Raw genomic sequence first — 14,681 nt, 5'->3', positions numbered from 1 at the left:
CCATGTTTCATAATTTCTTGTACTACACGTCATTGTAAAGAATCGAGACACTCATCATATTCATGTCACTCCCAGAATGCCCAGTCTTTGGCTCTGTTCTTCATTGCAATAATGTGTGCTTTTTCCACTGTCCTTGTATGACTTTTTGTTTTGTAAAAAAGTCTAAGTGGCAAATTCTTTTCGAGCTTTCAGCAGTTACTGATTTTTCTCTGAGTTCTACTTTTATCTTCTAATCAAAATAAATAAAACAGTTAAATATATTTATGGTTTCTGTTCTGTTATCGGAATGTAGCACACTGATCTTTTTCAATTTTTCAAGCTAATCCACTTGTTGAAAGGAATATGCTAAAGATATAAATCTAAAGCTTCTGATTTCACTTTTTAACAAAAATCCTTGTAATCAAAGTGTGCATATTGGTTGAAATTGAGATATAATTCCACTGTGGATTATACTTGTCTAAATCCAGAAAATCTTGACAACAAATATATTTCTTCACTTCTGCATATGCACTTTTTAATTTTGGCATGTATTTCACTACTGTCTGGCATCATGTTATAGCAGCAGGCTTAATAACATGCAAAGAGGGAAAGAGAGAAAGAGGGGAGATGTCATACCACTGACATAGAGGGATAAAGCCCTATGGCCCAGCTGACCTGTGTTCACTTATCGGCTTTGGTGACTGACAAGCATCAGGAAGGGATGGTCATTACCATCCCTTGGAGGGAGGGTGATACTGTGGGTTTCTCCTGTGATGATTCCTGGTGGTGGGTGGGGATGCTCCAATGGGAGTTATGGACCAAAGGAAGGACGGGTGGAAACTTGACTGCAGTGGGACAATACACCGCATGTCTCCTTTGCACCTTTGACCCTTGGATGTAACCATGGAAATCCATAAGGGAAGGGTGTATGGGGAAACAGAAGTGGATTATAAAAGTAAGGCTCTCTGACTTGATGAAGAACAGCAATGATGCCCCCCCAGGATGTCCTTAAGATCCTCACTGTCCCTGGATCAAATTCAGGCATTGGACTGGGGTTGATTGGAGTGCCAGTATACCGGGTGAAGGATGTGGGGTAAGGGATGGTTTTCAGAGTGAGAGAAGGGGAGAAAAAGAGTTAAAAATATAGAAGAGATGTGGTATATTTTCAGTGAGGTTTCTATTCCATGAATCTTTGTAGAAGCCAGGATGTACCACATGATATGTAAGCCACTCCACCATGATTAGCCTTAAAACTATAGATCTTCCCATAACAATACACTTTTGGGTCACCATTTCTAGCTTGCCAAATTAATAAATATTCATCAAAGACAATTATTAAATTCCAATTTAAATTATCTACTAGTACAGTGAAAATCTGAAAAGGCACATCAGAAAAACTGATAGACACACTAGAAATTAAACAGTGAAGAAGGAAGTACATTACTTGCATTAATACAGGTTGATTAGATATATGGCCTTTAATTAGGGCAACATTCTCTACTAGCCTTTTTCCTCTGAGCCATTATGTTTCTATCTTCTTGCAGACACATTTTAATGTGTAATGGAAATAAATGCCTTATTCCATTAATGAAACAATAACATAATTATGTTTCCAACTTCTAATGTATTCTTTTCTAATGTGCTATGAAAATAAAACATATACCTCTCCCATGAACAGGCAACACTGTGTAGTATATTGTGTTGTGATGTTGCTAAAGAAATCAGTTGGCTAGGATGTTTGCATTTCTCCCTGAAAGTGTTATGTATATAAATGTCTCATTAACTAGTAAGGAGCTGAGACAAAATAAACAGTTATTATTCAGAGAGTGTTCAAGATTTTGCAGGCTACTATAAGGACTTGTGTGTGTCCCATTAAAATCTGTAATATTTTTTATTTTATACAAATATAATATATTTTTATAGAACAATTGCATAAATCACAGTCATTGTTAAGTATTTTTACAACTAAATCTATGTTTCTTTATATTTACCCAGGACAGAGTATTCACACTGCACTGCTCTGACTCATATGGATTAGAAGTGGAATATAAAATCTGATCCTTCACCAAAACCGACACCGCTCTCAAAATGAAGGAGATGAACAAATTCAGGTGAATGTAGTTCCGTGTACAGTGAAGTCTTCTGTATTCAACATCACAAAGAAACACAAAAGAGACAATAACTGTTCAGTAGTTTGTACTGAAAAGAATGAAAAGCATATCTGAAACGGCTTTGGCATATTTAGAGCAACATATCAGGACTTTCTGAAACAGATAAACCAGATGCATAGGCTACTACAGCACGACACCTAAAAGGTTTGCTAGAGGCTACCTCAGTGCACATAGCCAAGTGACATACTTATCACTAACTGAGGCTTTGACTTTAATTTCATTTTGTCAATTTGTACAGTCTATCACACTTATCTTCTGACTCTTTTAATATGATAAATGAAAAAACTAGCCTAGTTTTCTAGTGAATGCATTGGCTGATGGTAAATCATAAATTGCCTTTCAGTGAAATTTTGAAGAAATATGAACTGTTGCTAATCACTATAATGTTTGCAGATGACATTGTGATCTGTAGTGAGAGTATGGAACAGATGGTGGAGACCCAGGAGAGGTGGAGATATGCTATAGAGAGAAGAGGAATGAAGGTCAGCAGAACTAAGACAGAATATATGTGTGTGAATGAGACAGAGGATAGAGGAATGGTGAGGATGCAAGGAGTAGAGCTGGTGAAGGTGGATGAGTTTAAATACTTGGAATCAACAGTTCAGAGTAATGATGAGTGTGGAAGAGAGGTGAAGAAGAGAGTACAGGCAGGATGGTGTGGATGGAGTAGAGTGTCAGGAGTGATTTGTGACAGACGAGTACCAGTAAGAGTGAAAGGGAAGGTCTATAAGAGGGTAGTGAGACCAGCTATGTTATATGGGTTGGAGACAGTGGCATTGACAAAAAGGCAGGAGTTAGAGCTGGATGTGGCAGAGTTAAAGATGTTAAGATTTGCACTGGGTGTGAGAGGGTGGACAGGATTAGGAATAAGTATATTAGAGGGTCAGCCCAGGTTGGAAGGTTTGGAGACAAAGCCAGAGAGGCAAGATTGCATTGATTTGGACATGTGCTGAGAAGGGATGCTGAGTATATTGGGAAAAAGATGCTAAGGATGAAGCTACCAGGTAACAGGAAAAGAGGAAGGCCTAAGATAAGGTTTATGGATGTGGTGAGAGAGGACATGCAGGTGAATGGTGTGACAGAGCAAGATGCAGAGGACAGGAAGAAATGGAAACAGATGATCTGCTGTGGCGACCCCTAACAGGAATAGCCGAAAGAAGATGATGATGATGATGAACTGTTGCTAATCACTACTGTTGTTATGAATATTAAAGTCTACATGTTAGTTGCCCCTAGAGTGGTTTCATTGGAGGCTACATTAGTTGCTATTGCCATCACACTATTGACCCCCCCCCCGCACTTCTGTCAAATAAATTGTATATAATAAATTACTTTAAGAGAAAATGCTCCATTTTGCTGCAGTGTATGGCATTGTCAGAACTTGTTTTCTTCTTTCTCTGTCTCGCACATTCCCATATATTCACACACACACACACACACACACACACACACACACACACAACACACACCCTGAACACCAAGAACAGACTATTACTCATACATCTAGGTTTGTTGAGCAAACTAGTTCTGTATGAGTCCAGCTTCATTTGAAACAAAATGATAAACATAGGTTTTACATAGTGATATAAATGATATCCATTTTGTGAGGTGCACATTAAATCTGGTACTCCCCAAGCAGAGACTCTCCTTCTGATTCTCCAAACTTTATATAGTAATCGCCAAAGTGAGACTTGTGTAAAAGGACTTTGTCTTCTTGCAGCAACATTGGCTGATGAACCTGTCGTTTGACTACCTGTGCAATAAAATGAGTACTTCACTCACATTGTCTTTAATAAACATGTATGCTTTACAGTTTCTTTCAATGATTTTCAGTGAAACATAATCAGCAATGATATACTGATTAAAGATGTCCAGCTGTTTTGACTAGGAAATTGCATTAGGTACCTTATAACTAAGCTTACAGTTTTAACCACAGTTATTAGTTTGATTATAAACCTTCATATATTAGTATCTGATGAACAGATCAGGCTCAAATGTTAAGGCATAATGCACATATCCCACTTTTCATTAGCACTGGATAACACATAAAACACAATTCAGTTTTCTTAACTGTTTATTTAAGTGTTAACACTAAACAAATGCCAGCTTCATTGTTCAATACGGCAAATCTATTACTCACTGCATATCATAGCATTTCATCTTGGATCACTTTAAGTCCCTAAACATTTACAGATGGAAGTGTTGCCAAAGTACATTTGGGCAATATAAGGAATTCATGGTGAAAAAAATAACTTTATCCAGTTCTCTAGTATAGATCATACTTGCAGTTTCCTCTTGTACACAGCATTGAGTGGGAAGATGCGATGATACTTTACATTTAGCAATTAGTATAAATTATTCAGATAAAAATAACCGAGCAGGTAATTTTACCAATTACAAAACTACCCAATAAACAAATACAGCTAAAAAGATATAATACAGACCAGAATAAACTATTTATATTATGGCTATTGCTTGATAGCAGTTACTGATAAATGCAGGTAAAAGTCCTGTTCAGTCCTACTGGGTTAAATGATTAACTATAGACAACCACACTAATTCTTTCTGTGAAGAACAGTTTCACTATCAACTCCAAACTGTTCTGTTCTAAATATACAAGAAATTGCTATACAGTAATGAGTTGAACTAAGGTAAGCAATTGCACAAATAAAGTGAATGTGTTCTTATTTTCTGGAGCAAAAGAAATATAAGAACCAATGCAATGTTTCTGCTGAAACAGACAGAATGATATCAAATGCTGACTGTCACATTATTGCTTCTCAGCATTTTGCCTAAGATCATGTATGGAGCAATAAACTGACTCATTTTATACATCTGTATCAATCTGTTTTGTAATGAGAAACAGAATAGTCTTTATCTTTATGCCATATCATTTTAGAACCTCATCTTTTGTGCATTTCACTTAATAAAATCTACCTGCTGTTTGCTCTATTATGCATCTATTTTACAGGTCCAGTAAAGGCAGTCTTTGACTCAGCTGCTAGCATTGTTTTACTCTACATAAAACAGTGTAATCCCATTATCATGAAGTTTGTGTCCAATTATCCTAGCAATATGTTTATATAAGTTATTGCAAAACAATATACTTTTTCTCATTATAGTTTGTTTGGCTACTCAGAAATGTTGCTGGCAGTTGACAGGCCATCAAAGTGAGCTAAATGGCAATGGCGAGGTCTTATATAATGACGAAGCTCCTCCCACTCTACCATGGTCACCTCCTCCCTCCCCTTGAAAACATATTCACCCTATTTCTCTTGCTCATGATTTGTAAGACAACAACAGGAAATACAACTAAACATATTCACAGTGCACATGTCATGTAATAAATCTGTTCTGTATATTTACAGCACTCTATGCTAGAGTACATTAAATATGTATTAATTTATTCACTTATATTTAATAACTGGGTAAACAGACTGGTCATTTGACCCCTTTCAGCCAAGAACCAAACATTAAGAGGTGTTTTCTGTATCACACATTTGTAACTAGTATTTACAGCCCGGCACTGTTCTTTATTACATATACTTTCCTTGAGTACATACAGTTGCTTAATGGAACTAGTGTGACCTCATAATTGCTTCACTTTTGAGGGTGAATATTTTAAAGAGGCCTCTGGTATGGCAACAGGGGCCTCTTGTCTACTCATTTTTTAAATTTAGTGTTATATCATTTGGAGGAATATGAAGTGATGAATAGTTTACTCAAGTCTTGTATTTAAGAGTGTTGGCTGATGTTTTCATTATCTGGAATTGATATTAAGATTTTCTTATCTTAATTTTCTAAGGGCTTCAAATTCTATGTCAATTTTTCTTTTGATATTGCTCTTTATGGTATAAATTTTCTTGATATGTTTCTACACAAGGATGAGTCACAAAACTGTTTTGAATGAACCATTTTTTGAAGACCACATTTTCAAACCATTACTTCATTTTGATAGTCCAGGATTGTTTCAGATGATGACATCTTTCAGATGAATGCATTAAATGAAAAAATATGGTTTTAGCTAGGAATGATCCAGATACATTGCTCAATGACCTTACTGGTGAAATTTCTGATTTTAGATCATATAAATTTGTCCCAGTCTTATGCAAATTGTTGGGGGGTTATTGCTCAAGATGGTGCAACACCATGGTTCCACATCATTTTGTAGATAATAGGTTTTGTTTGCTCTTTATTTAAAAAAATAGAAATTAATGTTTTATTCTGAGTAATTCACTGGAAAATTTACTATTTGTCTTAAATCTGTATATAAATTGATTTATAATATTGGCAGTCTGCTACAAGACAAGATAGACTCTGTTAATATACAACATGGCATGATTTTAAAACATGGACCATGCAAGTTTTGTTAGTTTACACTTCAGAGTTCCAGTGTTGTAATAGGTGCTCACCCCAAGGTGATCACTGGTCCTGGGAGATATTATTATAGCATCCACAGCACACGATAGTCACAAACAAGAAACTTTTAACTTTTTTTTTTTTTTGATTAAAAGTTTCTTGTTTGTGACTATCGTGTGCTGTAGATATTATTATAACATCTCAGGGGTGATATATATTTTCTTATGTTCCATCTGTTATGGATTTTAATTTGGAAAAAATGGAGAAAAAACTCAGTGAAAGAATTTATGAACATATTCTAAGCATAAATAGTGTTGATGGTAATAATGTATTATATAAACATCCTGACTTGATCTAAATAAAAAAAAAAAACTTTTTTATTTTTTATTTTATAAAAAGTTGACAGAGATTTCTAGGGTGAAGATTGGGAGATGCTATTATTCTATAAGGAGTTACTCTGGCAAATCAAGTCAGATAATGATATTTACCCAGCTTGAATGGTTATATTCCTATTTCATAAACCTTAAAACTGAAATGAGGTAGGATGGTTGTTTAACATTGTTGTCACCGCATTTTGGCAGGCTAATAAATTTGCCCTAGATATAGACCTGCCATATGTGTATTACTTAAACTTGGGATGTTGTATATTCTAAAGAAGTTCTGCTACCTCTACAGACCCTGGGAACTACCGCCCCATAACCTTAACCAGCCTGGTCTGCAAAGCTATGGAAAGAATCATTATGGAACTCATAAACAGACACATTGGGGACCTACAGACACTTGACCCCACCCAGTTCGGCTTTGTAAAGGGCAGATCCTGCCTTTTGAACCTGGTTGACTTTTTTGAAACAGTCACTAGAGCCATTGACGAGGGCAAAGCAGTCCATACAACCTACCTGGACTTGGCTAAGGCCTTCGACACAATACCCCACTCAGGCATCATAGATAAGCTCAACAGCTTAAACGTAAACCCTTATGTCACTAGATGGGTTGCAAACTGGCTAAAGGACAGAACTCATACAGTTAAAATCGCTGGAGCAATGTCAGACTCAACGCCAGTCACAAATGGTGTCCCACAGGGATCTGTCCTGGGACTCCTCTTGTTCAGCATTTGTTTCTCAGATGTTAAAGCAAACGTGAGAGGGTTGTGGCTGACAAAGTTCGCAGATGACTGCAAACTAGGCGCCATAGTCGATACACCAGCGGACACATACATCCTACAAAAAGGCCTCACAGAAATGGACAACTGGTGCCGGATTCATGGCCTTAAACTAAATGCCAAAAAATGTATAGTCATCCCCTTTGGGAAAAACAAAGTACCCACAAATTATCACATAGACAGCAACCCACTGAGTACGGAAAAAGTAATCAGAGATCTAGGGACCCAAGTCGACAGCGACCTCTAATTTGACACCCACGTTGCCAAAGTGGTTAGAAAAACATTCTACCTTGCACACCTCATCATGAAGGGATTCACATACAGATCCAAGGATGCCATTGTACCCCTATACTCCTCCCTCATCAGACCCATGATTGAGTACAATGCCCCATTTGGTATGTACCTCACCCGGCATTTGCAACAGCTGGAGAGACCACAAAAGTACCTCACCAGGAGGATCAAGGGTCTCCAACATATGTCTTATTCTGCCAGACTAAAGAAACTCCAGCTCTATTCAGTAGCATACCACCTGTTCAGAGGTGATCTCTGCCTGACGTACAAGGCCATGTCCAATCAGGAACTGATGGACATGCTCCACCTCAAAAAATCCAAATCCATCAGAACCATGAGAGCTAAAGACTTAAACCTCGGCACAAGTATGAATAGGACATGCTGGAAGGATAGATTCATAACCCAGAGGCTTCCCATGCTCTGGAACAAGATCCCAGTTCATGTTAGGCAGAGCCCCTCACTGACTTTCTTCAAGAGAAATCTTGATGAGTGGATGGGAGATCGTAACTTTACCCCAGGGGTCACATCTGTGTCACTACTAGACAGGGGCACAGTAAACTAATTCTATTATATAAGGGGACCTTCACTGTGTCACTACTAGACAGAGGCACAGTATTCTAAATCTATTCTGTGCATTTTTGTACCATTTCATGGGGTGGCGAAAGCCACGTCACTATGGCAAGGCTTACAAATGCTCCAGGGTAGATAGCCTAGTACTAAACTATGAAACTATGAAACTATGAAAGAATGAAAGCAATCAAATTTGTTCATTGGACATAGAGGTGTTTTTGTTTTATTAGCTTAGTTTTCTTTACATCCAGCTCCAGCATCTTTTTGGCAGTTATTAATTATCAAACTTACCTAGGGCTGGCACTGGATGTCTGTGCTCAACATTTATGAGACATTCTAGCTATTCCACTAATCACTGAAATAGGTCAGACCACATATGGTGACACTGCTCCCCTATTCCTAAGGGGTCATGTCTGGGATCAACTTATACCTTCCCAGATGTCCACTTTGTAATGAAGACTCGGGAGGAGGGCTTGTCTCTGCAACATATTGAGGCAGGGAAGAAGATCACTAGCTTCACATTTTCCCCTTGCAGGTACTTGTGGTCTTCACCTTGAGCCTACCATCTGTTTTTCTTTTTTTGATGATGGCATTCCTACAGGATTGGACACATAGCTGTTTTTTATGATGACATTCCTATAGGATTGCACACATAGCTGTAAAACATGTGCTGTTTGCTCATACTATTAGCTCCTATTTCCCTCATAAACATATTCATCATATTAACTGCTTGTATTATGTGATTGTGTTATTTTTTTCTCAAAGATAGATAAAATGAAAACTGTGAACCAGCTTAATCCTATAAAAGATACAGTACTCAATTTGAAATAGGTACAGATTTGAAAAAAAAGGCATGACATTTCACTAGGTAAATATAAATGCTCATCAAATGGTAATTAAACATCGTTTATGGCATTTAAATATCATGGATGTATTGATTTATTACTAAAAGGCTTATGTAAAAAAAAATTGCAATTTTTTATATTTACCATTGCTGAAATAAGTCACCTCACGTATATACCTTTTATTATACTGAGGTATTGTTGCTGTACGCAATGCCATCTGTTGTATCATTCTGTGGTATCTTGGTTTATGCTTTGTAGTCACTAATAGTTTGTCTACTACCCAGTAGAGGTCTGGACTGTAGACTGACTATTTTGATTGATCAGTAAATGTTATGTACAAAATACGAGGGCTGCTTTGAATAACCAAGAAAGCAAATTTTACTGGGCAGGAGAGTGAGATTTTGATAAAGACCCAATGAACAAATTGTGCTGTCCTGATGGGTTCATGAGGGAATCTAGGAAATGAGATAGTGTAGGTGGGAAGAAATATTGGCCAATACTACTTTGTCAGAGTTAATAGGTGACACAGCAGTGAGTGTCAGAGATGGATACAAATTTTGAAGGACATCAATTTATTGAAGAAGAATGGGAGACAAGCACATCTGGTTATGCAGCTCACAAGTTATGACATGCTGCTACCAGTTACTGTCACTCATTCCTAAGGTGTCAGTGATTGGCATTAATGTGGGTGCACCATGCTGATTAGCTAGATTTTCATACAATGTTATTGTTTATTGAATTATATTACTTTATTGCACATAAATGTTTTGCAGTGCAACCTTACGACGGATGGGGTGACACTGTACAATCAAGTACATCCAGACAACAATAAACTACGAGAGCAAGTATGTGCAGGCTTGTCATTTGCACTTGCTCTTTGTGGAGGAGCAACGTTACAGAAATTGTGATTATGCACAGTTTTAATTCAGAGTGAATGTTTCCTATTGTTACTGGGGATCTGGATGTTTCCTCCAGCACTTTGAAAATGTAGATGTTGGTGACAGAAAAGAAAGTAGTGATTGTACATCTCCCTGTCACACAGTTAGTGCTTTTGCAGAAGGCAAGCCCCCCCCCACACACTCAGTTGAGGGGATTGCCCCTCCTCATGCCCAACTCCAAAAATGTTGCACTTCATTGAAAGGGGGATTCTTACAGTAATACAGAACTTAGTATCCATTTCCTCAACTTCACTTAAGTTTTCAAAGTTCTGTGGAGTGTATTTATCCTCCTTGAAATCCTCGAGGATGATGAAGACCCCAGGCTTGAGATGAGGGGTTGACTATTTTGCTGCTTCCAGAGCTGATGATGCCATTTTTGATACTGTAATGCTTGAATCTGCTGCACAGACATAGACCAGTGCTGGTGAAGGATAGGGTGGCATAGAGGTACAGGATAAATCTGCCAAAATAGACACCCAATGTGGGTAGTTCTTAGCATTAATGGCACTGACAAACTCTGCATCTGTTGCAAAAAATCAAGATGAGTACCTAATCCATCATACAGTACTCCATTCCTAGAATTTGAAACTGCTGCTCTGACCAGGGATGTACAGTTTGATCCTTTCTAAATGGTATCTGGATCTGCTGTGGCCTCACCACATTGAGAATTGTACCACAAGTATAACTTTGCCACAGATGTAGTGCTGCCATAGAGCAATTACTTATGCATAACTATGCCACAGATGTAGTGATGCCATATGTGTAGTACTTAAGCATAACTGTACCATAGATGTAGTGCTGCCATATACAAATTACTTATGCATAACTGTGCCATAGTTGTAGTGATGCCAGATGTGCATTTCATAAGCATAACTGTGCTACAGATGCAGTGCTGCCAGATGTACATTACTTAAGCATAACTGTGCCATAGCTGTAGCATTGCCATATGTGCATTACTTAAGCATAGATGTGCTATAGACGCAGTGCTGCCATATGTGCAATGTAATGCTGCCATATGTGCTTTACTTGAGCATAACTGTGCCATATATGTAGTGCTGCCAGATGTGTATTACTTAAACTTGTGTAGATGTTGTTGCTTGTGATGCCCTGGAACAACATGCTGACATGTTGCAGACAGGCATAGGATTACAGGCCCAGATAGCTAGCAAACTACAAGGACTGGAATGCAAAAATGGGATATGGAGCATATGACCACCATGTACGAGTACACGCGCATGGTGCAGACAAGCAGGCATGCCATAAGGCTGTTGCTGTCCAGCAGTTGCTATGCTCTTTCAGAAATTTCCCCAGACTGTGCATGGAGGATCATCCTTTGAGCAGTACTGTCCATGTGCTGGTGTAGTGAGAGTTTGCTATGCTGCAACAGCCATAACCAGTGTTTTACACACTGCAGAAGCTAGTTGCTAGGTATGGATCACAGGTTCCTTCACTGGCTTCCACACATGTTATCATAAACTGGACTCCCTTGATGTGCAGTTATGAAGAGTCCGCCATCTCTGGGTATACTGTTACCTCGACTGGATGAAGTTGCTGCTGATGAAGCTCTATTGAGGCCACACAGGGGATCAGCCACCTCATTTTCCACCCATAGCTGGCCTTAGGCATATGGTAAACTAGGCAGCCGCCTAGGGCACCACTCTAGTAGGGGCACTTTTCCAGTAATCTGGATGGTGTAGGTAGACCAGGATGGGGGCACAGGGTGGTGCTGGGAGGGCACTGTGGAGACCTTTTGCCTAGGGCACCAGTTGACCAAAGGCCAGTCCTGTCACCACCCCAGGGGTACTCCGTTGTGCCATGGATGTGGCAGGGCTGAAGTCATAGAAAAGCATACAGGTACTGCAAGAGTTACACAAAGCAGTTATGTTGTGAGCAGTGGGCAAGGAGGAACATGATCTTGCCATCCGCAGTAATTGTGTGGGATCTACCCATAGTGGGTGTCTGCATATTGCCTGGGAGTTAAGCAAATGGCAATTCTGATTCCCTGCTATTGTCATATTATAAACTGTAGTGTACCTTATGTACATGCATGCATAGGGAAATCATAATTCTTATTCCTTGCTATTGTGATATTATAGGTTTCATACCTTATGTACATGCATGCGTTTGACCTTATGTTTAATAGGCATGATTTTATATACACAGCATTGGGTCACCTGCCAGACCACTGACTGCATCAGCACCTGCTGTTCATGGTTCTGGTGCTATTCCTGATTTTTATGGCTGTGAGAACTTGTCATTCTGATGGGCCAGTAGAAATGCAGGGTTATCAGGCAGAGTATGTGGTGCAGGGTGCTATAATTGAGGTTGTGCAGTATGCAGAAACAATGAAAATCTGACAGGCCTAGGCCAACAAGTACTGCAGTGTTTTCCAAGAATCACCTCATTGGAAGAACCTCATTTTGGGATGGAAGAATGGATGTTGTGTCATGTTATAACTCTTCTGTGGCTCCTTATTGTGTACAGCTGAAGTGCTGTTTGACTATTCTTGTTGAAATGCATTTGATGTTGGACTGGATTTGTTCATTTAAGGCTTGGATACTTCCATTATTTATTTATTTATTTATGCTCTCCTATTACTGTTTGTTTTATTTTACACTTTGTTTTACCTCATGATTTTTTTTTCATAGAAGAGAATTCTGCTTCCATTCACTGTCCAAAAAGGAATCCAATCTAACTAATTAGTGGGTGGAGCTGAGAATTAGTATTCCTTATTCAGCTCAAGTATTTAGCTGCATTATTATTTAGCTGAAGTGCTGTGTGACTCTGTTATTATTTGACTGCATTTGGTTTTTGACTGGATTTCTTCATTTAAGGTTTGGATACTTTTTGCATTTATATTACAGTTTGTTTTATTTTAAAGTTCGTTACATTTAAAATTTTGTTTTATCTCAAAGTTTTTTCTTCTTGGAGTGTGGTGGTGGTGCTGCGGTAGCGTTGTTACCTCACAGTAAGACGTTGTCCTGTTCGATTCCCAGCTAGAGCGTCTTCTGTGTGGAGACATGCTTGAATGGGCGTACCTTCATTGAAGGTTGTGCGTCAGGGCCAGTAACTCGGCACCTAAAAAATCTACTGCCAATCATTAGCGGACTGGAGTTCCGCTGTGGTGACCCCTAACAGGGAAAAGCCGAAAGACACAACAACAACAACAAGTGTTAAAAGTTATTGGCTAGAGTCAGATGTATATTGTGTATGGCATCTGTATTGTTCTGGTATTGTCACAGGTTGCTCTCTTTGTCATCTTCACTGTCAACACTGCAGAAATATCTACTTGTGGTGACTGTGACATGGCCTGCTGTGGGTTGATAGGCCCCTGAGACTGCGTGCTGAAATGTATACTTCCTCAGATCATGTTGTATAGCACACAGCAAGCTACAGGTAGCTTGTAGACAAAAGTAGGGAGTACTGCAGTGTCCTCTCCCCCAGATGCATCTGTACAGTAAAGTCAACCTTTCTGCAGGTTGAGCAGTTGCTCTGTGATTTTTGGAGTTTGACAATGACTGATGTTATATTGCATTTTGGCCACGCTATGTGAGTTACTTATGGGTGCCAACAACCTGGCTCTAATTGTGTAGTCTGCTTTGATTCAAACACAATAGCAACATATTGAGGGCTGGGAGTCAGACTAGGGTACATACTTCCAAAGATGAATGACAATAGGAATTTTCTGTTAATGAAAGAACAGTATTAGTAACTAAAATGTGATGCTATGAAATAGTATGGACTTAAAAAGGTGCTAACATAAAATATATCCTAAAATTGAGAAGTATAAAGAAGTTTTAAATGTTTTATTTATTTATTTTTTTTTATTTGTTTATCCTTTGTTGACCAGTTAGTCCCAATAGGCTACCCAAGGTGATATTTCTACCACTAGATGCAATTGGGCTAGGGTATGGCAAAATTTCCTTTTTATTAGGTATCATGGAATCTTTTACATCCATCTGAGCTGCAACTAACTCACACAGATGGGGCTTCAGTTTAATGTCTCATCTGAAGAATGAATTAAGAATGTTAATTGAATAATTTCATGTGTAATTCTACTGGTTGCTAGATTTGTTGCATTTTAACCTGAATAAGGTGATACTGAAAGCTTGTTCGTATTAAAAAAATAGAATTAAGATAGAAGTCTCTCTCTCATGTATTATTTATTGACTTGGTTAAATACTATCTGTAGCTGAAAATATGTGAGCAATGTGCCTGCACTTACTTACTAGATGGCTCTGTGGAGTAGCACCATGAGGGAAGTAGCTATATAGATGACATGTATGCCATGTGTGATTGTAATGAGCATTCCATGGTGCTGTGTAGCCACATTGGTTACCAGTCCATGTTGTACTTCCTAATGCTATCC

General features: G+C 38.5%; 1 protein-coding gene across 1 annotated transcript in view; it reads right to left on the bottom strand.

The window, feature by feature from the left end:
* Positions 1–14,681, bottom strand: part of VIPR2 (vasoactive intestinal peptide receptor 2) — an 875,754-nt gene that overhangs the window by 228,818 nt on the left and 632,255 nt on the right. The window contains exon 6 of the mRNA XM_044062023.1: positions 1,971–2,121. Coding sequence (XP_043917958.1) covers positions 1,971–2,121 — 151 coding nt within the window. The remainder of the gene's footprint in view (positions 1–1,970; positions 2,122–14,681) is intronic.

Source organism: Protopterus annectens, chromosome 2.part1 (assembly GCF_019279795.1).
Source record: "Protopterus annectens isolate FY-2018-M chromosome 2.part1, PAN1.0, whole genome shotgun sequence".
Lineage (NCBI taxonomy): Eukaryota > Metazoa > Chordata > Ceratodontiformes > Protopteridae > Protopterus > Protopterus annectens.
Note: the sequence above shows the minus strand (reverse complement) of the source record. Positions and strands in the feature narration are given on the sequence as shown.